This window comes from Panulirus ornatus, chromosome 48 (genome assembly GCF_036320965.1).
Source record: "Panulirus ornatus isolate Po-2019 chromosome 48, ASM3632096v1, whole genome shotgun sequence".
Lineage (NCBI taxonomy): Eukaryota > Metazoa > Arthropoda > Malacostraca > Decapoda > Palinuridae > Panulirus > Panulirus ornatus.
Genome location: NC_092271.1, coordinates 30714977 through 30739804, shown reverse-complemented (window position 1 = coordinate 30739804; position 24828 = coordinate 30714977). Strand labels below are relative to the sequence as shown.

The window sequence follows — 24828 nt, the reverse complement described above, 5'->3', positions numbered from 1 at the left end:
CAGAAACAGGTTATTCTCTCTTGTGGCGGATGCAAAGACAAAATAGAGGAATACGTTGGGACCGAGTTATTAGATTCTTTTTTATGTATCATTTTTGATATGAAATTCAAAGATTAGAACTGTCTTGATTTTGCAAAGGAGATTGAAGAGAGGCACTTGGCACATCATAATCAACAAATGTATGATCACAAAGACTAAATCTTTCCTGTTGTCTTTCCATTCAGGCTTAATTTAGTTAAACTGCTGTGTTGATTATGAATGAAATCTGATTATGAAATACTGGAAGTATTATGATGTTTCATAAGAGCCGAAGATAAATATCGCTCTATTTATATACTTCTGCTCTTTCATAAAACATATACCATATATTTTCACTATCGCATGACCATTATCAATAATCAAAGAAACTACCAAGGTAATGAAACATATATTATCAAGTTAACTATATTGAAAACAAACTATGTAAACTTAATTTTTCCTGTTCTTAATCTTTGAGGAATTAGAAAATTGGATGCATATTGAAACAAAATAACCTACTTTTCATTAAAAGACTAGATAAATGTCACTGCGTTCATAATTTGGATCTTTCTCCATGAAGCTTATCAATCACTTCATAAGAAACATTTTATGCGCCATTCTTGTTGAAAAATGCTTAAATGCATGTAAGGATACGAATAGTCTCTGTACGAAGGGATACGCAGGGACTTTGTTCGAAGGGTCACATAGGGAATTTTCATGATTTCTTTAGGCATATTTGGATCAAAACTGAAATTTCAGGTTGGCATCACTTTGCGGAATACGTCATTTAGATATTATCTTTATGTGGAATTATAATACAATATAACCATCATGATTACTCAGCCCAAGGCAGGATGTGCAAATGCCACGCAAGGAACGCCCTTCTGATATGATGTGCATACTACAATGTAACCAAGGTATGTGAAAAGTAAAGACTCTTTTCAAGCATGAAGAAAATGTTATATTGTATTATCAAATATGTTTGATTGATATTTGGTAAAGAGTACTAATTTCTTAACTTTTAAACCGTTTGAAGAATTGCGATGAATTACCTTATACTGCACTGACAGTCTGCAGATATCCCGTAGTATTTACTGTCATGGTGATTATTATGGTTTTAAAGATGCCATTTTTTTTCATTATTAGCTGCATTTCTTCATGGCAAATGGGATTAAATTGAGAGGACATAAATACAAAGTTTGTATTCAAAATTAAGGAGAAACTCGGCTGCAAAGGGGAAGTGGAGGTGAAGTTTTCTTACTGTTGTATTGTAGAAGTGTTACTCTTACCTTTGAATTAACATTTGATATTTTAAGCCCTCTTGACTGCTGACAAAAAAGGAACTAATGTAATATTACTTGGTAAAACTCTTGTTAAAGTGTGCATCATATAAGCCTTTGGTGTTGAGTGAATTATTGTGCAATGCTATTGTGGTATTGAGTGATTTATTGTGCAATGCTAATGCATTATTTAGAGAATACAATAAAATATGAGTAGCATGAAGTTAAGCTTAATATTTTATTGAATGCTATTAGATAAGGTTATAGTAATGAGGGTTGTATCAAGAAAAATTTGAAGCTATTTTAATGCAATGCTAGGAAAACAACATAAAAGATCAAAATTGCCAACCAAAAAAACTTATGCAACCTCGTCTAGTGACCAAAACAATTATAGAAATACATCAACAGATTCATTTGCATCTTGTGCTGCATGTTCTCTGACTATTGTATGTTTGGTGCCATTTGTCTGATAGTCAAGTCATCGTTTCTTTAGTATACTGCGACTTGAAAGTTAAAGATAGATCATAACTTATGGAAGTTCAGATGTTTTCATAGCAAAATTTTTCCCCAAGTGTATTACCTACTTTTACTGTAATTCTCACATTTTTTTCGGATATAATACTATCACCTTATTTAACCCATTCACTGTAGGTTGGGCATATTTGCCATTGTAAATATATATTCATGTTATTGTTGATGAGTCGTGTTGTTATTTCCTGAATCGACTGCCTCATACTTGAAGCAAAATATATACACAAAAATGCTTATAAAGGCATGCCATGCTTGTTTCCAGGCACTGCATTATAAACTTTTTCCACATACTGTTTATTATATATGATGTCAAGGAAGCCTGTAAGAGATTTTTGTCTTACATTATGCTGTACTTTTTGAAGATATGTCACTCTCCAACATTACTAATTTACTAATAAAAAGACCTTAGTTACTATATTTTTTTTTTTAGACACAGACACTGACAAAAATACCTTACATTCCACTACATATACATGAAAATACTTTTGGAGTACCTCATATGCCTTTCAGTGTAGCAGCATTAACTTTAAGAATGCATCGTAGATATAAACAGTGTCTCACAGATTGAATTATATATTGTGTTCTTTAGAAAAATTCATAGTTGATTGTAATCATCTTTCTTTTTTCATTCTTGTTCATTGTTTCCTGCATTAGCAAGTTAGGGCTAGGAACAAAGGGCAGGCCCCATTTACTTGCATCTAGTCCACAGCTGTCATGTGTAATAGGCCAAAACCATGAAATAGATTTATTTTTAGAATATTTGAAAATGCCCCTTTTGCAGAATGTCCCTGGATATTATGATTGCCACAGTGAAAGGATTAATGTAGTTTCACGTGAAAGATAAGAAAAATTGGTCCTTCACAGTATTTCTGCAATTGCAATAAATTATATAGAGCACCCAACATGAGTTTTCGTATTCCAAAGCTGGTTTTTGAGGCAGAGCTTTAATAAATTTTTATGTTACTTTAAGAGTACTGCATGTATTTGGAGGAAATGCATGCATATCGAGTGCTCTTTTAACTTAGCAGGAGTGATTTAGAGGGGTGCTGTGTAGTTTCTAGCATATTTCATTCTGCAGTAATAATGAATGTAATAGGAAGATTGCAGTTGGTTGAAATAAGGGGAAATACTTATAGAAATATAAAGACAAATGAAAACCTCACCTAACTTCCCACTGTAGTTAAGATTTATTTGGACTAATTGTTTCACCTGTTTGTGTTGTTCAGGGAGGGAGTGTCACACTCTTGAACAGTTTCTACTGTCATACAAACTAAGACCTTAAATTTTTGTATTCAGGTCCTGTTAACTATGTTCTCAGTCATTCTTTTCTATTTATCCATTACCCTTGTACTATAAAAGTATTTCTTTATATCTGAAAGATTTTTTTTCATCAAATTTAATTTTTTGTCCAAGTTGCTTTATCCTTTCATCTCTCAAGAAATATCCACTGTCTATATCGTTGATCTCTTTTGAAAAATAAAAGGTTGTGATCAGGTCACCACTCACTCTTCTATCTTCAAGATGGGTAAATTTGGAGCATCCACCCTTTCCCTGTAACTTAGCTTTCTTAAGTTTGGATCCATCTTTGTTCCTTTTCTCTAAACCTTCTCTATGAGTTCTTTGTGCATTTTAGGTGCTGTGACAACCTGAGAAGCATTTTAAGTTTTGGCCATGTGTAAGTTATGAATACCTTGCTCATTATTTCCTTATCAGTATACTTGAAAGTTATTCTATTATTTGCCAGCAGAGTTTGTCTCCCTAACTATTCTCCTAATATGGAACTCTGGCAGCAAGTTCTGGATGATTTTTATTCCCATGTCCTCACAAACACAATTCTGAAGCCTATTTTGTGCTAAGTAATAATCATACTAAGGCCATATTTTGCTTTATCCCATCCTTATTACTTTTACATTTGCTTAGATTGAATTCCATCACATGTTTCAGACCAACTTTTGAGTTTGTTTAGGTTCCCTTGGAAGCTGATGCAGTCCACGTTACTTTTCAAATCCCTAATAACCTTTACATCATCTGCAAACATATTCATGTAGGAGTCCTTACCTTCTGGTAAGTCATCTGCAAACATATTCATGTAGGAGTCCTTACCTTCTGGTAAGTCATTAATATTTTTTCTAGTAGAGTAGTGGTCCCAGAACTGAACCCGATGGAAATTTGCTGGTCACTTCAACCCATATGGAAAAGATTCCTCCAATATGTGTGCATTGTTCCATGCAACTTAGATAATCTTCTATCCATTGTAGGAGTTTCCCCTTATTCCTGCCCAGTGAACTGGCTTCTTATCAACCTTCCAAGCATTACAGATACAAACAGTCCACTCAGCCTTCCCTTTTGAGCTCCTTTCCTTAAAACCATGCTGTCTCTAACATAGGAAATACTTCCTCTGTAGAAAGTCATTCACTTTCTCTAATGATTTTTTTCAGAACCTTACACGCCACACTCTTTAGTGGTACTAGTCTGTAGATCAACACCTATGCATGATCTTCTTATATTTAGGAATGATGTTTGCTCTTTTCCATCCCTTAGCACTTTGCTTTCTCCCGTGGCTTCTTGGACAGAAATTCAGGTGGTTTATATAGTGTACCTGCATAAATCTTTAGTGCATATGGTGAAATTTCAAGACCATGATCCTTGAATGGGTCAAACCCATTTAGAATTTTGTTAATATTTCTTCAAGATATCTCTGCTTTCCAAAATCTCCTCCCCATTCCATCTAATTGATGTTGGAGCTATTGTGTATCCCACAGTGCAAACGCTTTTGAACTTGTTATTTAGATCCTCACATATCTTGATATCATACTTTACAATTTTTTCGTTTGAGTCCCTGATTAGCTGCTCCTTAACTGACAACTAACTCCAGATGAATATATGAAAAGGTTTTGGTTTTTCACATGCCTTGTCCACATTAATCTTTTCAAAGTTTCTTTGTTTTTTGTTTCTCATCCTGTTGTTCCATACTCTGATCATACCCAGTAAATGCTGGCTGGTTGGAGTGCACATCTCAAAGCTCCTTTTGCTTTTTGATATCTTTTATTGAATCACTTCCTGTTTCTTACAGGTCTCTCTCTATTTGAGGCATGAGGTACCCATGCATCTACTCTTTCACTGCAAATTTTATGGAAACTCTTACCACAAAGCACTGGTTCCTGACCTCTGAATGCTATTTGTGTTATTTCCATGATAATATCTTGTATTTGTGTTCTGTCTCAACTATGCTCTTACAGTGTCCTCTTTTGCCACATATTTGAAATTAAGCATTACATGATCATTTCTTCCCACTGGTGTATCATGTAAAATGTTCTCAGTATCCTAATTTTTTTTTCATGTTATCATAGTATATTTGTTCCAAATTATTGCAAGTTTTTGGAGGATTATATATTAACAACTCCACTTTGCTCTTTTATCCACAGGTACTATTCCCACAATGTATTGTCTGAATGGGCCATCTTCTATGGTTTCTTAAAACTTCAGGCTGTCTTTCATTAGGAAGGCTAATCCTCTTCCTCTTTTGCCTTCTCTCTCCTTTCTCACTATCATGTACCCCTCTGAGCAGAACAGGTGAGAAGTTGTTTCTATGGTGAGATTAGTCTCATGACAATATCAGGTCCACTTTCCCTTATTTGATTCAGTGCACTGTCTGCCATGTTTATATTTTTTGGCAGCTGAGTCAACCCTGAAATTATGGTTTGTCAGGTATGTTTCAACAATATCATTAGAATCAAGATGGATCACAGATGATAAGGGTTTATGTTAGATGTTAATAGTTACTGTTAATTTTTGTAAGAATTTTACTTCTGCATTGATTAACCCATTCATTGTGATTAAAGGAAAAGCACTAGTTCCCACAGTGCAAATAGAGACAAAACATGAATTATTTTTACTGTGACAATGGATAATGTACTTCTCTTTGATTACAGAAATGTAGTTTTGATTTAGATTCCCCTGGTTATACAGTAGTGTAAGGCATCACAGAGAGTATGATACCCCTCCATCAAAATGTTGTGAGAGTTATAAGTACGCTGTCATGTTAGTTGTTTTTCTGCTGCCTTAATGCAGTTTTGTGAGTGTATGAAGTCTTCAGTGTTTGTGATTAACACATCCTAGTTCATAAAGCTATCTATATGGCATAATGCATTTTTCACCAGATGTTTGTAACTTTTCCAAGATGCTATATACTCCTTGTATAGACAGTTATTATGTGATGCATATAGGTATTTTGATTTATTTCTTTATGACAGATACTGATTTTTGCTATTTATTGATTTAGATGAGTAAATGCACATACCATTTACAGAAGAAGGTGTTACTGGACTCCACCTGCTCAAGGTTATACAGTGAGTGAATAGTTACTTTTGGCAAGCCTGTATTATTTGCAGCATAGTTTCAGTAAAGACTTTCTTACTCCAAAGGAGTCTACATTTCCTTGCTTCTGAAAGTTGCACAGCTTTCGGCTGCAGGAACTTTGGGAGAGGTCCTGTGTAACACCAGAACTCTTTCATAGAAATTAATCTTAGGGTATTTATAATGAATATATAGATGTATGAGAAAACAGTTTTTCTCATATTTTTGGATTTTTTTATGCAAATCATCATTTTGCTGTATTCATTATAGATTTCAAGGAATTTTAGTTTCAGATCTATTTGACATACTTTCTTTTGATGTTGAAAAAGTGTTAGATAACATCAAATTAATAAATTCACTTTATGGTGGACTGGCGACACTTTAGGGTAGCCCATGAAAATGAAGAAGACAGCAAAAGTGATCAGATTACACTAAAAGAAGGAAGTATTTACAAGGGTCAAACATAAACATGTAACAAGACACAAGTAGGGACACACATATTGCTGGACACACTAAGGCTAGACACACTTTTGCTGACCTGAATTCTGGGAAGGTTCATCCTAGGATAAACATGGGTTAGGGAAACCAGGCTCATTGTCACCTACCACTTACACTGGACTCTGGACATCTCTTTCTCCATGTTATACTCAAACTGACTTCTCAAGTCACTACTTGTATCCATGAAATCCCTGCCCGGGAATTTGACCATGTGGTCATTGGTTTCCTGATAAAGGAGTGTTGGGGGAGATGGCAGTTCTCCAGTTGGTGGTACCAAAGGAATCAGGTATCAGGAGTGGGTCATCACACAGGAGTGCGCTGATTAGGAGGACTCCCAGTTTCTTAGAGGCAGACATAGCTATTTCTGTAATGTTAGGTTTCCAAGATAGTAATACCAAATATGATCATTCAGTCAAGAGGTGGGATTACAGATGCCCCAAAGGAAAAAGGAAAGCTTTGAGGAATTTTAGATTAATGGGCAGACATTAAATGGGAGGCATTAAACTTAACCAGATTTCATTTACCCTACTAAAATATCCTGTCCAAGGCTGAGTTTATTGAGGAAGTTGTGTTGAGATGAGATACAGATTGAGTAAGAGAAGGAACAGATTTGAAAGATGTGGAAGAAAGCATATGGCATTTGGATATTTGCAGAAGAAAGGAAATCAATTAGAAAATGGAGAAAATGAGTAGGAGACAGGATGGAATCTCAAGGGACACTGCTGTTGTTGTAGAAAGGAGGAGAGGCTGGTCCATCAACAACTACAGAGATGGATTGACTAGAGAGGAAGTGAGGGAGTAAAGTGAGGAAGGGAAGATAAAAGAGGGGAGCTTAGAGATGAGACCCTGATGTCACAGCCATACAATGCCACATTGTACCCTTAATATTTTATTTAGCTACTTTCTATAGCAATATCTTGTGATTGTCTTTGTCAAATCCTTTTCCTTTAATGAAACTTTTATAGGTCATTGTAATGAACTAATAATTAGGTTTGTGTGCTTTTTCTGACACAAATCCATGTTTGTTATTAGCATTAATCCCCTTTGTGAACTGTTAGATATGCAAATTTGTGAATGTCTGAAATAAGGGTATAAGAGAGGTGTGTAAATAAGAAGAGTATGACCGAGGAAGCTGAGGAGGATGTGTTGAAATGGCTTGGACATATGGAGAGAATGAGTGAGGAGTGGTTCAGAAAAAGTTGATATGTTTTAAAAGTGACAGGGACAAGGAGAAGCAGGAGACCAAATAGAAGATGGAAGGATGAAGTGAATAAAACTTTTAATGATCAGGGCCTTAGGAGTGTATGGTGTGGGAAGTGGGTTGCTAGAAGCAGTGAAAAGTTTATACTAATGATGTAAGGCACATGTACGAGTTGGAAGAGAGGAGAGTGGCTGGTTCCCAGTGAATGTCGGTCTATGGCAGAGGTATGTGATTACCCCATGGTTGTTTAAATTGTTTATGGATGGAGTGTTTAGCAAGTTAAATGCAAGACTTTTGGAGAGAGGGGTGAGTATGCATTCTGTTGTGGATGAGAGGGCCTGGGAAGTGATTCAGACATTGTTCACGATGATACAGCTCTAATGGCTGATTCAAGTGAGAAACTGCAGAAGTAGGTGACTGAGTTTGGAAAAGTGTGTGAAAGGAGAAAGTTGAGAGTAAATGTGAATAAGTGTAAGGTTATTAGATTTAGTAGGATTGAAGGACGAATTAATCGTGATGTAAGTTTGAATGAAGAAAAATTGGAGGAAGTAAAGTGTTTTGGATATCTAGGAGTGGACTTGACAATAAATGGAACAATGGAAGTGAAAGTAAGTCACGAGGTGGGGGAAGGAATGAAGGTTCTGGGAGTGATGAAGAATGTGTGTAAGGAGAGAACATTATATCAGAGACCAAAATGGGTATGTTTGAAGGAATAATGGTTCCAACAATGTTATGGGGTTGTGAGGCATGGGCTATAGATAGGGTTGTATGAAGGTGGGTGGATGTGTTGGAAATGAAATGTTTGAGGACATTATATGGTGTGAGGTGGTTTGATCGAGTGAGAGGTGTGTGGAAGTAAGGGGAGTGTGTTTGAGAGAACAGAAGAGTGTGTGTTGAATTGGTAAGGACATATGGAGAGAATGAGTGAGGAAAGATTGACAAAGAAGATATATGTGTCAGAGGTGGAGGGAACAAGGAGAAGCAGGAGACCACATTGGAGATGGAAGGATGGAGTGAAAAAGATTTTGAGCGATCAGGGCCTGAACATAACAGGAGGGTGAGAGGCATGCAAGGAATAGAGTGAATTGGAACGATGTGGAATACTGGGGTCGACATGCTGTGAGTGGACTTAACCAGGGCATGTGAAACACCTGGGGTAAAACATGGAAAGGTCTATGGGACCTGGATGTGGATTGGGAGCTGTGGTTTTGGTGCATTGCGCATGACAGCAAGAAACTGAGTGTGAATAAATGTGGCAGCAGGTAGCAGTGCTGTTTCCTGTGGGGTTGGGTAGCACCAGGATTGATGAAGGCAAGCAAGTATGAATATGTACATGTGTATATTTGTATATGTCTGTGTATGTGTATGTTGATATGTATATGTATACTTATGTATGTGTGCATGTTTCGGTGTTTATGTGTATATGTGTGGATGGGCCATTCTTCGTCTGTATCTTGGTGCTACATTACTGATGTAGGAAATAGCGATTGGATAAGTATATTATATAATATATTTTCAGTGCATTGCATGTGAGAGCTGGAGAATGAATGTAAGTGAATGAAACCTCTTCTTCATCTGTTCCTGGCACTGTCATTAATACAGAAAATGGCCTACATGTATGAAAGAATGAAACTCAAAATACCATCTCTAGATTTTTGTTGAATACAGCCTGACACTCCAGTAATCTGGGATATTAACTGCTCCTTCCTAGGATAGGGAACCAAAGGGAAGTGTGCAAAAATTATGTTAAGGGCATTTTGAGTGCTTGAGCCATGGGATAACTTTGACACCTTTACACTTATACTCACTTCACTCCCAAAATCTGAGATTTTAACCTGTCACTCTACTTAGGATAAACACCTTTAGACATAGGCCGGGAGCTGTCATTAGTTGCACAGTTCACATCTGTGCCAGGCATAGTGGTTAACTCAGGAGAGGCCATGGGTTCACATTCCTCTCAAGTCATCTTATGAAGTTCAGTTCAGCAAGGTTCACCTCTCACAACTCTAAAAATCATAACTTGTAGGAGGTCTGGCAACATTCTGCATGACCAGAGGAGGGTGTATCAGTTCTGAAAAGGGAAAGTATATCAGCATAGATTTACACAAATGACTTCGTTAGATCTGAACTCTTTGGCATTACAAAAAATGTTCTCAAAGTCCTAATGAAGGACATTCAACTCAAACTCCCCTGTCAACACCACTTTCCACATGTTGGCTATCCCCAATTTTGGTTACATTAAGAGGACCAGGCAGATTATGATTCTGAATTGTTCAACAGTGATTTGTCTTTGAATCATGTGGGGAATTATTTTTTGGACACTGGCTCCTCCAGCATTTAAAGTTAACCAGTGAAGAAGAGGTTTTTTTGAAGAAAATGGATGCAGTATTGCTAGTGTCTGCTTGAACCTGAAACATTGCATCTGACTTGTGTGGATGGTAATTTTTCTAACTTTTATTGTTTTGCTTTTATAAAGAGTTATCAGTTAATCACTCTGATGTTAGCAGGAGAGATACATTATATAAGATAAAACATTAAAATCATCATTAATCAATTTAGGTAAAATAACTGATACAACATGTGCAGTGGAACTCAACATTCAGGCCCCTTTCCCACACTTTTTAGTATGCTGTGCTGAAACATCTCAAAACTTTTAAACATAAGGATAGTGAACGTAGTTGATGAAATAAAAATTCACATCAGATGACAGGTGGTTAGGAGCTTTTCTCCCATTTCAGTTGGACAATGAGGTCTTATTGTCTTGAGGTAATATATGGCTGTTGAGTGATCATTAGCTGATCTCTTACAGTTTTTGTTGGTGTTAGTGGTTGGGGGGAAAAATCTTATGGATTCCCCCTCAGTTTAGATTGGGGTTAGATATAAGTAAACTTCCTTGAGAGAGAGCACTCAGATGCTTCAGGGGGTATGTCTGTGATAGACAAATCGTTTTTCAATCTTCAGAACATACCTTTTTTTTAAGCTTATCCATCCTACACTTTATTCAGATACTAGAAAGGAGTGAATGTATTTATGTAATAAAGTACTTTACAGCTTGTTTAAACCACATGTATGTTAAAGTCCCCCCCTTTTTTTTCAGGGTACACTGACAATGGCCTGGAGACGAAATCAGTTTCAAGGTCAGATTGGTGTCAATGAAACTCCATTAACAATTGCTATAGAAAATGGAGACTTTAAGGCTGCGGAGGAAATTATCCAAGACATCAGTGATCCCTCCTATTTGAATGATGGACCATATGAAAACATTCCTCTTCACATGGTTCTAACTAATAACCATCACACAGACCAAAGCCGTAATTTAAGAATTGCAAAACTGCTTGTCCAGAAAGGTGCTAATCCAAATTTACGGATACCTTATGGAGACATGGACAGAGCATCACCTAGCCCATTTGAAGAACTTGTAGTTTACCATGAAGTGCTCAAATCTTATGTTAATGGCAGTTCTGAGATACTGTGTGAAGAATTGGATATGTACTTTGAATTAGAAGTAATAAAGTTAGAGTTCATTACTAACACAGTGGATTTTGATGGTGTTAAATGCATATCTACCATTGAGAACTGTCATAAACTCATTAAGCAAACAAATGATTTAATTGATGTGTTTTTAGAATATGGCAGTGATCCTAATGTCATCACAACATTTGCACACAAAACCCTTTTCCACTGGGTAACTGAACATGAGGATATAGTGTTAGCAAAGCGTTTCCTAGACACCTGCAGAGTTAATTTAAATGTATGTGATGTTCATGGAAGTTCACCATTGATGGATACCATTTTAAGAAATGACCCGGAAAATTCACTTTATTTATATGAGGCAATGTGTGATACTGTAGATTACATTGATGTAAATGCACACAATTGTTGTGGTGAAACAGCTCTCTTTAGAGCAGTTTTTGTAGGAGCAGTAGATGTAGCCTCAAGGCTTTGTGCTAATGGTGCTCATGTACAAACTAATGTTTGCCTTTCTCAAGTTCCAATATCATATCATAGTGAATGCAGTGACTGTGCTAGTTCCCTGATGCGACAAGTACCTTGTTTAACAACACTCAAAACTCCTTTATTAGCACCATTATTGGCTGATGCTCCAACAAGGCTTCGTTACACACACGTCCCATCACATGATAGTGGGAGTACAATAGTCCGTCCTCATAAACACCTGATTGACAAGATCATCTCATCTTCTATTTCTCCCCTTATAGACTTAGGATGCTTTAGTAATCAGCCTGTTGCTTCTGAGACAGCCTATCTTTTAACTATGAGTAACTTTATTCATGTAATAGATGAGCTATCACAAGCAACAGATTTAATATCCCTAATGTTTGGGCAGGTGTCTGCTGGCCTTCGGCAACTATGTATTAGGTCACTTTTTGATTATATTTTCATGGTCTCACAGATACCAAGTAAGACTTGGCCTGATTTAGTGCCTCATGATTTATGTCTTCATGATTGCAAAGGGGCATTAATTGAGTCGTATATGACAGAGTTGGTAGAATTACTTGGTCTTCCACAGTCCTTCAAAATATTTTTTGATATTGAAGCTGCTAAATACCAAATATGTAAGCTGATTATGGGCCTTCAGAGTGTAGATTGTGATCAGGCATGTTCAGCATCGGAGGAATCAATGTTTGATGATGATGATGATGATGATGATGATGATGATGATGAATTATTTGATACCTCACTATTCTCATCAGATTATGGAGATTCTGTTTTCTTCTCCTCTGACATGCTAAGTGAGGAGTCCTCTGAGGAGGTTGAAGATCTGTCTGATGAAGATTTATCTGGAACTGAAGATGAAAAAGAAAAAGTGGCTGAAGGGGCTAAGAGAGTAAATGGAAAAATGCATGAACTTAGAAAGGTCAAATGTGATCATGAAAGATTGAACTCGGGGTCTGAAGATGAAAAAGATTTTGTTGAGTCTTTATGTGTGGATGTGACTAAAAACGTAACACATCATAAGCATTCTTCAGAGTGCACTGAAAACTACCAAAGATTCAGTGATGAATCTACAACTTCAAGTGAATCAGCAGAAGACTTCACTGCAAGTGGACCTGTATCAGATTCATCATGTTAAGAAATGATAGAATGATAAATCTTTTGTAAGTGATCCAAGTAAACAATTGAATTCATTACAGATTAATGTCTTGACTCCCTTTTGATAAAATGAGATGCAATAATGCAGTTACTGCACAGATTCATCCTATACTGGAACTAAACATTGTCCTAGTTTTAATTTCTGCTACATATAGTTTTATGTAGAATTCATCATAAAATGAATGTAGTAAATACCAAGGATATGGAGAAAAGCATGTTATGTTAATGTAAACCATTTTTGATCATTGTGTTCTTTATGACTGTAAATGAAAGTGAGCCTTTGGCATATTATTAAAATTTGAGAATGTATCAATTAATTGTATCAACATTCTTGTTGCCTTGTATTTAAGAGTGCATGCCTTCACATAGCTCTCACTTAGCTTCTCAATACAAGTCAATATTTGAAATTCAGAATTTCTAAAAACTGAAAATGTACAAACTCCATATTGAAATAAAAAAATTACCGTAAAGTTTGATCAGAGTTTTGAGAATTGGACACTTTGTATTATACAGCATCTTTGGAAATGTGAAAGTGCTTAAAAGTGAAATAAAACAGTAAAAGCTGGTTGAATTACAAATCATAAATGAGATACAGTAAATAATGAGATAATGAATTATGAATTACTGAAACGCCTAGTGTGGTGGGAATGGATGAAGGCAGCATGTATGAATATGTACATATGTATATATGTATATGTCTGTGTATGTATATGTAGGCATACGTTGAAATGTATAGGTATGTATATGTGCATGTGTGGGCGTTTATGTACATACATGTGTACGTGGGTGGGTTGGGCCATTCTTTCGTCTGTTTCCTTGCGCTCCCTTGCTAACCTGGGAGACAGCGACAAAGTATAATATAATATATAACGTATGCCTTGAAGAAACTTACAACATAATTCATGGACCTCTGTTGTGTCATTAAACTGGATATAACCTTGGACCTTCCTAAAATTGGTTTATACCAGTAGGCATATGTGCATGTAGCTGCAAGTGCATTGGTTGTAACGTGATCCTGGGGCATGTAGCCTCAGTAGTCTGTCTTGGTCCATGTCCTGATTGTTCAGTTTTGGATGTTGTCCCTTGATAATTAATGCCGATTATCAAAAAAACAACAACCAGGACACAGGTATTATGTTGTAACCATTTAACACACAGGATATCCACCTACTGGTATTACCCAGTCTCACCCAGCAACCTGCAGGTATTCTCAGCTGATCCACTGACTCAGCATTTGCTTTTGAAGATGATTTGATGTATTCAGATTGAAAAGACAACCCTTAAAGGTACCGTATATGACCTCCCTACAATTATAAGAAGATAAATCAGAGAAAATTGCAAAGAATCTGAGTAAGAAAATGCATATCTGATCATTTTCACAGAATATTTTCACAAGAAGCACTGCTAACAACACACACACACACACACATACACATATATATATTTTTTTTTTATTATTTTGCTTTGTCGCTGTCTCCCGCGTTTGCGAGGTAGCGAAAGGAAACAGCCGAAAGAAATGGCCCAACCCACCCCCATACACATGTATATACACACACGTCCACACACGCAAATATACATACCTATAAATCTCAACGTACACATGTATATACACACACAGACACATACATATATACCCATGCACACAGTTCACACTGTCTGCCTTTATTCATTCCCATCGCCACCTCGCCACACATGGAATACCATCCCCCTCCCCCCTCATGTGTGCGGGGTAGCACTAGGAAAAGACAACAAAGGCCTCATTCGTTCACACTCAGTCTCTAGCTGTCATGCAATAATGCCCGAAACCACAGCTCCCTTTCCACATCCAGGCCCCACACAGCTTTCCATGGTTTACCCCAGACGCTTCACATGCCCTGATTCAATCCACTGACAGCATGTCAACCCCGGTACACCACATCGATCCAATTCACTCTATTCCTTGCCTGCCTTTCACCCTCCTGCATGTTCAGGCCCCAATCACTCAAAATCTTTTTCACTCCATCTTTCCACCTCCAATTTGGTCTCCCACTTCTCCTCGTTCCCTCCACCCCCGACACATATATCCTCTTGGTCAATCTTTCCTCACTCATTCTCTCCATGTGCCCAAACCATCTCAAAACACCCACTTCTGCTCTCTCAACCACGCTCTTTTTATTTCCACACATCTCTCTTACCCTTACATTACTTACTCGATCAAACCACCTCACACCACACACTGTCCTCAAACATCTCATTTCCAGCACATCCACCCTCCTGCACACAACTCTATCCATAGCCCACGCCTCACAACCATACAACATTGTTGGAACCACTATTCCTTCAAACATACCCATTTTTGCTTTCCGAGATGTGGTATACCGGGGTCGACTTGCTGTCAATGGATTGAAATAGGGCATGTGAAGCGTCTGGGGTAAACCATGGAAAGTTCTGTGGGGCCTGGATGTGGAAAGGGAGCTGTGGTTTCGGGCATTATTGCATGACAGCTAGAGACTGAGTGTGAACTAATGGGGCCTTTGTTATCTTTTCCTAGCGCTACCTCGCACACTTGAGGGGGGAGGGGTATGTTATTCCATGTGTGGCGAGGTGGCGATGGGAATGAATAAAGGCAGACAGTGTGAATTGTGTGCATGTGTATATATGTATGTGTCTGTGTGTGTATATATATGTGTACATTGAGATGTATGGGTATGTATATTTGCGTGTGTGGACGTGTATGTATATACATGTGTATGGGGGTGGGTTGGGCCATTTCTTTCGTCTATTTCCTTACGCTACCTCGCAAATGCGGGAGACAGCGACAAAGCAAAATAAATAAAGAATAAATAATATATATATATAATAGAAAGGGTAGTGAGTGGTAGGATGAAGAAGTAAGATTATTAGTGAAAGAGAAGAGATAGGCATTTGGACGATTTTTGCAGGGAATTAATGCAAATGACTGGGAGATGTATAAAAGAAAGAGGCAGGAGGTCAAGAGAAAGGTGCAAGAGGCAAAAAAGAAGGCAAATGAGAGTTGGGGTGAGAGAGTATCATTAAATTTTAGGGAGAACGCATATGATAGAGTTGATAGAGATGCTCTGTGGAAGGTATTAAGAATATATGGTGTGGGAGGCAAGTTGTTAGAAGCAGTGAAAAGTTTTTATCGAGGATGTAAGGCATGTGTACGTGTAGGAAGAGAGGAAAGTGATTGGTTCTCAGTGAATGTAGGTTTGCGGCAGGGGTGTGTGATGTCTCCATGGTTGTTTAATTTGTTTATGGATGGGGTTGTTAGGGAGGTGAATGCAAGAGTTTTGGAAAGAGGGGCAAGTATGAAGTCTGTTGGGGATGAGAGAGCTTGGGAAGTGAGTCAGTTGTTGTTCGCTGATGATACAGCGCTGGTGGCTGATTCATGTGAGAAACTGCAGAAGCTGGTGACTGAGTTTGGTAAAGTGTGTGAAAGAAGAAAGTTAAGAGTAAATGTGAATAAGAGCAAGGTTATTAGGTACAGTAGGGTTGAGGGTCAATTCAATTGGGAGGTGAGTTTGAATGGAGAAAAACTGGAGGAAGTGAAGTGTTTTAGATATCTGGGAGTGGATCTGGCAGCGGATGGAACCATGGAAGCGGAAGTGGATCATAGGGTGGGGGAGGGGGCGAAAATTCTGGGAGCCTTGAAGAATGTGTGGAAGTCGAGAACATTATCTCGGAAAGCAAAAATGGGTATGTTTGAAGGAATAGTGGTTCCAACAATGTTGTATGGTTGCGAGGCGTGGACTATGGATAGAGTTGTGCGCAGGAGGATGGATGTGCTGGAAATGAGATGTTTGAGGACAATGTGTGGTGTGAGGTGGTTTGATCGAGTAAGTAACGTAAGGGTAAGAGAGATGTGTGGAAATAAAAAGAGCGTGGTTGAGAGAGCAGAACTGGGTGTTTTGAAATGGTTTGGTCACATGGAGAGAATGAGTGAGGAAAGATTGACCAAGAGGATATATGTGTCGGAGGTGGAGGGAACGAGGAGAAGAGGGAGACCAAATTGGAGGTGGAAAGATGGAGTGAAAAAGATTTTGTGTGATCGGGGCCTGAACATGCAGGAGGGTGAAAGGAGGGCAAAGAATAGAGTGAATTGGAGCGATGTGGTATACCGGGGTTGACGTGCTGTCAGTGGATTGAATCAAGGCATGTGTATGGGGGTGGGTTGGGCTATTTCTTTCGTCTGTTTCCTTGCGCTACCTCGCAAACGCGGGAGACAGCGACAAACCAAAAAAAAAAAAAAAAAAAAAAAAATGTTCTAGAAAAAGGTAAATAAAGTGCGTAAGACAGGGGAACAAATGGGAACATCAGTGAAGGGGGCTAATGGGGAGGGGATAACAAGTAGTGGTGATGTGAGGAGATGGAGTGAGTATTTTGAAGGTTTGTTGAATGTGTTTGATGATAGAGTGGCAGATATAGGGTGTTTTGATCGAGGTGGTGTGCAAAGTGAGAGGGTTAGGGAGAATGATTTGATAAACAGAGAAGAGGTAGTAAAAGCTTTGTGGAAGATGAAAGCTGGCAAGGCAGCTGGTTTGGATAGTATTGCAGTGGAATTTATTAAAAAAGGGGGTGACTATTGTTGACTGATTGGTAAGATTATTTAATGTATGGATGACTCATGGTGAGGTGCCTGAGGACTGGCGGAATGCTTGCATAGTGCCATTGTACAAAGGCAAAGGGGATAAGAGTGAGTGCTCAAATTATAGAGGTATAAGTTTGTTGAGTATTCCTGGGAAATTATATGGTAGGGTATTGATTGAGAGGGTGAAGGCATGTACAGAGCATCAGATTGGGGAAGAGGAGTGTGGTTTCAAAAGTGGTAGAGGATGTGTGGATCAGGTGTTTGCTTTGAAAAATGTGTGTGAGAAATACTTAGAAAAGCATATGGATTTCTATGTAGCATTTATGGATCTGGAGAAGGCATATGATAGAGTTGAAAGAGATGCTCTGTGGAAGGTATTAAGAATATATGGTGTGGGAGATAAGTTGTTAGAAGCAGTGAAATGTTTTTATCGAGGATGTAAGGCATGTGTACGTGTAGGAAGAGAGGAAAGTGATTGGTTCTCAGTGAATGTAGGTTTGCGGCAGGGATGTGTGATGTCTCCATGGTTGTTTAATTTGTTTATGGATGGGGTTGTTAGGGAGGTGAATGCAAGAGTTTTGGAAAGAGGGGGGTGGGGGAGGAATGGGATGTATTTTAGGGAAGCAGTGATGGTTTGCACAAAAGATGCTTGTGGCATGAGAAACTTGGGAGGTGGGCAGATTAGAAAGGGTAGTGAGTGGTGGGTGAAGTAAGATTATCAGTGAAAGAGAAGAGAGGCATTTGGATGAGTTTTTCAGGGAAATAGTGCAAATGACTGAGAGATTATAAAAGAAAGAGGCAAGTCAAGAGAAAGGTTTAAGAGTTGAAAAAGTAGGCAAATGAGAGTTGGGGTGAGAGAGTATCATTAAATTTTAAGGAGAATAAAAAGATGTTTTGGAAGGAGGTAAATAAAGTGCGAGAGACAAGAGAGCAAATGGGAACATCGGTGAAGGGGGCTAACAAGTAGGGTGATAACAAGTAGTGGTGATGTGAGGAGATGGAGTGAGAGGGTTAGGGAGGATGATTTGGTAAACAGAGAAGAGGTGGTGAAAGCTTTGTGGAAAATGAAAACTGGCAAGGCAGCGAGTTAGGATGGTATTGCAGTGGAATTTATTAAAAAAAGGGATGACTGTTGTTGACTGGTTGGTAAGGATATTTAATGTATGTATGACTCATGGTAAGGTGCTTGAGGATTGGCAGAATGCATGCATAGTGCCATTGCACAAAGGCAAAGGGGATAAGAGTGAGTGCTCAAATTACAGAGGTATAAGTTTGTTGAGTAACCCTGGGAAATTTTATGGGAGGGATTGAGAGGGTGAAGGCATGTACAGAGCAACAGATTGGGGAAGAGCAGTGTGGTTTCAGAAGTGGTAGAGGATGTGTGAATCAGGTGTTTGCTTTGAAGTATGTGTGTGAGAAATACTTGAAAAAGCAAATGGATTTGTATGTAGCATTTATGGATCTGGAGAAGGCATATGACAAGAGTTGATAGAGATGCTTTGTGGAAGGTATAAGAATATATGGTGTGAGAGGCAAGTTGTTAGCAGTGAAAAGTTTTTATCGAGGATGTAAGGCATGTGTGCGAGTAGAAAGAGAGGAAAGTGATTGGTTCTCAGTGAATGTCGGTTTGTGGCAGGGGTGCATAATGTCAATATGGTTGTTTAATTTGTTTATGGATGGGGTTGTTAGGGAGGTGAATACAAGAATTTTTGAGAGAGGGGCAAGTATGCAGCCTGTTGTGGATGATAGGGCTTGGGAAAAGAGTCAGTTGTTGTTTGCTGATGATACAACGCTGGTGGCTGTTTCGGGTGAGAAACTGCAGAAGCTGGTGACTGAGTTTGGTAAAGTGTGAAAGAAGAAAGCTGAGAGTAAATGTGAATAAGAGCAAGGTTATTAGATACAGTAGGGTTGAGGGACAAGTCAATTGGGAGGTAAGTTTGAGAGGAGAAAAGCTGGAGGAAGTGAAGTGTTTTAGATATCTGGGAGTGGATTTTGCAGCGGATGGAACCATGGAAGTGGAAGTGAGTCACAGGGTGGGGGAGGGGGCGAAAGTTCTGGGAGCCTTGAAGAATGTGTGGAAGGCGAGATCATTATCTTGGAAAGCAAAAATGGGTATGTTTGAAGGAATAGTGGTTCCGACAATGTTATATGGTTGCGATGCATTTGCTATAGATATGGTTGTGCAGAGGAGGGTGGATGTGCTGGAAATGAGATGTTTGAGGACAATATGTTTTGTGAGGTGGTTTGATCGAGTAAGTAATGAAAGGGTAAGAGAGATGTGTGGTAATAAGATGGAGTGTGGTTGAGAGAGCAGAAGAGGGTGTTTTGAAATGGTTTGGTCACATGGACAGAATGAGTGAGGAAAGATTGACAAAGGATGTATGTGTCAGAGGTGTAGGGAATTAGAAGTGGGAGACCTAATTGAAGGTGGAAAGATGGAGTGAAAAAGATTTCGTGCGATCGGGGCCTGAACATGCAGGAGGGTGAAAGATGTGCAGTAAATAGAGTGAATTGGAACGATGTGGTATACCGGGGTAGATGTGCTGTGAGTGGATTGAACCAGGGAATGTAAAGCGTCTGGGGTAGACCATGGAAAGTTTTGTGGGGCCTGGAAGTGGAAAGGGAGCTGTGGTTTCGGTGCATTATACATGACAGCTAGAGACAGTGTGAACGAATGTGGCCTTTGTTGTCTTTTCCTAGCGATACCTCGCGCACATGCGGGGGGAGGTGGTTGTCATTTCATGTGTAGCGGGGTGGCGACGGGAATTAATAAAGGCAGCAAGTATGAATTATGTACATATATATATATATATATATATATATATATATATATATATATATATATATATATATATATATATATATATATATTTGAAATGTATTGGTACGTATGAAAGCGTGTGTGGACGTGTGTGTGTATACATGTGTATGTGGGTGGGTTGGGCCTTTCTTTCGTCAGTTTCCTTGCGCTACCTCGCTAACGCGGAAGACAGCGACAAAGTATAATAAATAAAAAAAAAAAATATATATATATATATATATATATATATATATATATATATATATATATATGTGAGAAACTGCAGAAGCTGGTGACTGAGTTTGGTAAAGTGTGTGGAAGAAGAAAGTTAAGAGTAAATGTGAATAAGAGCAAGGTTATTAGGTACAGTAGGGTTGAGGGTCAAGTCAATTGGGAGGTGAGTTTGAATGGAGAAAAACTGGAGGAAGTGAAGTGTTTTAGATATCTGGGAGTGGATCTGGCAGCGGATGGAACCATGGAAGCGGAAGTGGATCATAGGGTGGGGGAGGGGGCCAAAATTCTGGGGGCCTTGAAGAATGTGTGGAAGTCGAGAACATTATCTCGGAAAGCAAAAATGGATATGTTTGAAGGAATAGTGGTTCCAACAATGTTGTATGGTTGCGAGGCGTGGGCTATGGATAGAGTTGTGCGCAGGAGGATGGATGTGCTGGAAATGAGATGTTTGAGGACAATGTGTGGTGTGAGGTGGTTTGATCGAGTGAGTAACGTAAGGGTAAGAGAGATGTGTGGAAATAAAAAGAGCGTGGTTGAGAGAGCAGAAGAGGGTGTTTTGATGTGGTTTGGGCACATGGAGAGAATGAGTGAGGAAAGATTGACCAAGAGGATATATGTGTCGGAGGTGGAGGGAACGAGAAGAGGGAGACCAAATTGGAGGTGGAAAGATGGAGTGAAAAAGATTTTGTGTGATCGGGGCCTGAACATGCAGGAGGGTGAAAGGAGGGCAAGGAATAGAGTGAATTGGAGCGATGTGGTATACCGGGGTTGACGTACTGTCAGTGGATTGAATCAAGGCATGTGAAGCGTCTGGGGTAAACCATGGAAAGCTGTGTAGGTATGTATATTTGCGTGTGTGGACGTATGTATATACATGTGTATGGGGGGGGGGGCCATTTCTTTCGTCTGTTTCCTTGCGCTACCTCGCAAACGCGGGAGACAGCGACAAAGTATAATAAAATATAAATAAATAAATATGTATATATACGAATCAATTGCCTATGAACGCGCACCTCCAGAGAACATATAACCTTCAACAGCCAAGATCGAACTAGGGATCCCTGTGGAAGAGACGGGTAAGCTAACCGCTTGGCTATGGACCTAGTTCACAGGGGTTCCGGGTTCGATCCTGGGTTTGTTTGTTATATATATTTATATTTATTTATTGTACTTTGTTCAAATCTGAACATGAACTTTATCTTTCACAATTACTGTTAATTGAGCATATGGTTATCTTGAAGCTTATTGTTCAAGTACTTGGAATTTTGATGAAAATTTAGTATTTATATACAAGATGCTTATATTTTCACAGATACTGGAAAATGCAAATAGGTAATACTTTACACAAAATATTATGTTTATAAAATACTTAGGAATTTTTTTGAGTTCAGCACCTTTACATCCGTTAAGGGTGGCGTGGGAGTATTGGACTAGCGGCCAGTTTGAAAAACGTAAACATTGTAGTGCAGCGTCTGACCTTAAGAAATGGCGGGTTTGCTTTCAAAAGATTGGTCGCTTTTTGGTGATGATCGCAGCAAAAGGAAATCTTACTTTAATCAAGATCATGAACCAAGCATACATAGCAGGCGCGTGAATCTACAACAGCGATTTAGTCAACAGAAACTCAATGAAAGAGGATGGAGTAACCGCCTGCCATCCACACGAAGCTGTGGGTGCGTCATTTACAACTTGTTCTTGTCTGACGTCATTAATAAAATTGGAAGGTGATAAGCATACTTATAGCTCGTCTGGGGATCTGACCTTAACGAGTTGATAGCTTGCGTCCGTTATAGAGTTTACAGCTGAGGGAAGGAGTGGGGTATTAGTTGGGACCAAACTCAATGCTTGGAAATTAACTAGTGTATTCGCAACTTTGCGTTTTTTTTTTTTTTAGTTCTAAACCGAGTCATTTTTTTTTTTTTGCAAATTTTTACATTAATGGCACCACAGAAATTCCCTGGATATTGCATAAGGATGGTAATTTATTGCCTGGTGCTTCTCAGAGGTGGCAACACCCATACTTTGTTTGTGATTTCATTACTTTTTTACGAGACGCACGTCAGGCTCTACAGAGAATACTGTGAACAAGTCTGGTGCCGTGATCAGGTGAAATATACACAGGGTTAACAATGGGGTTAAACCAACAGGTTTCAAAAGCTAACCGTACTCGGTGTAGAACTCATCCCTAAAAGTGTCTAGTATGTTTAGTAGTTATTGTACGAAACCCAGCTGGCTAATGAAACTTATCAGTTTATGGCAGGATTGGTTAGGTTTGACAAGATCAGTTATGGCGCCACACTATCCGGGTGAAGCATGATATATGTTATTATCACAGGTGGAAAGATTAGTAATCACTGTCAAACAGTAGCCATTAAGCAATTTACCTGAGCTCACTGGGCTTGGATGTACTGAGTGTAGAGCTCCATGCTGAGTATGGTACGCTTTTGAATTTAAAACAGGTGTAAAATTCTACTTAAGGGGCACCACCTATATAACGTGTGGCAGGAATACACACCATTGTCCTCCTTACCGTCAGTTTGAGATATAGGCACTAGCCTTGTTTTGCTCTGCATTGTTATTAGCTTTTAATATTGATTGTTTGTGTTCTGCAGCACTTGCTATTATATAAGATTAGATAACAGAGATGGAGCTTGGAAAGTAGTGTTACACTGACCAGTATTGAATGAAATGATGTTATATTGATTATTGTAAAAGCAGATAAATACACTTCTGAAAAAAACAGAACTATATAAACCTTATTTAGTGTATTGACTGAAAATGATATTGCTTTAGAAATATTCCAACATCATATTTGTCTGTATCTGGGAATTGCTTTGTTGTCTTTTAACATCTGGTGACATGTTGGTGGTGCATTTTCATGAGTATGAGATGTTTTGACAAGAATATTGTACATTAAGATATCATTCCCTTTATGTTTTAACAGACCAACAAACTTACAGGCTGGACATGTAAGCTGCCTGCCTTCTAGCTGGTTGAAAAGATGTGGGTCACCTTACCTCACAAAGACTAAAATATACTTTGCTGTGGTCAGCATGGACTCAAAAACAACACAACAGTTACTAGTTACATTAAGTACACAACAGGGTTATCAGTAATTGAAGTGCTGTTCCTTTTATATGTTTTAACAGGCCAGTGGGTTAACAGGCAGGACACATGAGCTGGCTGTGTCCTCAGTCTGGTTGAATAAATGCGGTTTATCTTATCTCACAAAGACCAGATCTTTGTACTTCCTGTGTAGTGGAGTTTCATAGGACAAAAAGGAAGCACTTTTGTTAACAATTTATTTTTTTATATTATTATACTTTGTCGCTGTCTCCCGCGTTTGCGAGGTAGCGCAAGGAAACAGACGAAAGAAATGGCCCAACCCTCCCCCATACACATGTATATACATACGTCCACACACGCAAATATACATACCTACACAGCTTTCCATGGTTCACCCCAGACGCTTCACATGCCTTGATTCAATCCACTGACAGCACGTCAACCCCGGTATACCACATCGCTCCAATTCACTCTATTCCTTGCCCTCCTTTCACCCTCCTGCATGTTCAGGCCCCGATCACACAAAATCTTTTTCACTCCATCTTTCCACCTCCAATTTGGTCTCCCTCTTCTCCTCGTTCCCTCCACCTCCGACACATATATCCTCTTGGTCAATCTTTCCTCACTCATTCTCTCCATGTGCCCAAACCACTTCAAAACACCCTCTTCTGCTCTCTCAACCACGCTCTTTTTATTTCCACACATCTCTCTTACCCTTACGTTACTCACTCGATCAAACCACCTCACACCACACATTGTCCTCAAACATCTCATTTCCAGCACATCCATCCTCCTGCGCACAACTCTATCCATAGCCCATGCCTCGCAACCATACAACATTGTTGGAACCACTATTCCTTCAAACATACCCATTTTTGCTTTCCGAGATAATGTTCTCGACTTCCACACATTCTTCAAGGCCCCCAGAATTTTGGCCCCCTCCCCCACCCAATGATCCACTTCCGCTTCCATGGTTCCATCCGCTGCCAGATCCACTCCCAGATATCTAAAACACTTCACTTCCTCCAGTTTTTCTCCATTCAAACTCACCTCCCAATTGACTTGACCCTCAACCCTACTGTACCTAATAACCTTGCTCTTATTCACATTTACTCTTAACTTTCTTCTTCCACACACTTTACCA

The 24828-nt window shown here is 38.8% G+C and overlaps 2 protein-coding genes and 1 long non-coding RNA gene across 8 annotated transcripts in view; 2 read left to right on the top strand and 1 right to left on the bottom strand.

Moving 5' to 3' along the window:
* Positions 1-663: 663 nt before the first annotated feature.
* On the top strand, positions 664-13470 carry LOC139763948 (uncharacterized). 2 transcript variants are annotated; one of them, XM_071690431.1, is made up of 3 exons: positions 664-935; positions 1165-1264; positions 10982-13470. In XM_071690431.1, exon 3 carries the CDS (start codon positions 10994-10996, stop codon positions 12974-12976), a length of 1983 nt encoding a protein of 660 aa, XP_071546532.1. In that variant the 5' UTR covers positions 664-935; positions 1165-1264; positions 10982-10993; the 3' UTR covers positions 12977-13470. The 2 variants fall into 2 exon arrangements, with proteins under 2 accessions (XP_071546532.1, XP_071546531.1); XM_071690430.1 differs by lacking the exon at positions 1165-1264.
* Positions 9524-24137, bottom strand: LOC139763952 (uncharacterized). The gene is made up of 2 exons (XR_011716291.1): positions 23003-24137; positions 9524-9955 (listed from the first exon to the last, which is right to left on the bottom strand). It is a non-coding gene; the product is annotated as an uncharacterized lncRNA (long non-coding RNA).
* Positions 22032-24828, top strand: part of LOC139763949 (uncharacterized) — a 95022-nt gene continuing 92225 nt past the window's right edge. For 2 of the 5 annotated variants that reach the window (XM_071690433.1, XM_071690432.1), the window contains exon 1: positions 22033-22291. In XM_071690433.1, coding sequence (XP_071546534.1) covers positions 22104-22291 — 188 coding nt within the window. In that variant the 5' untranslated portion in view covers positions 22033-22103. Of the gene's footprint in view, positions 22343-24828 lie in introns of all 5 variants that reach the window. The other 3 variants (XM_071690434.1, XM_071690435.1, XM_071690436.1) reach the window with 3 other exon arrangements.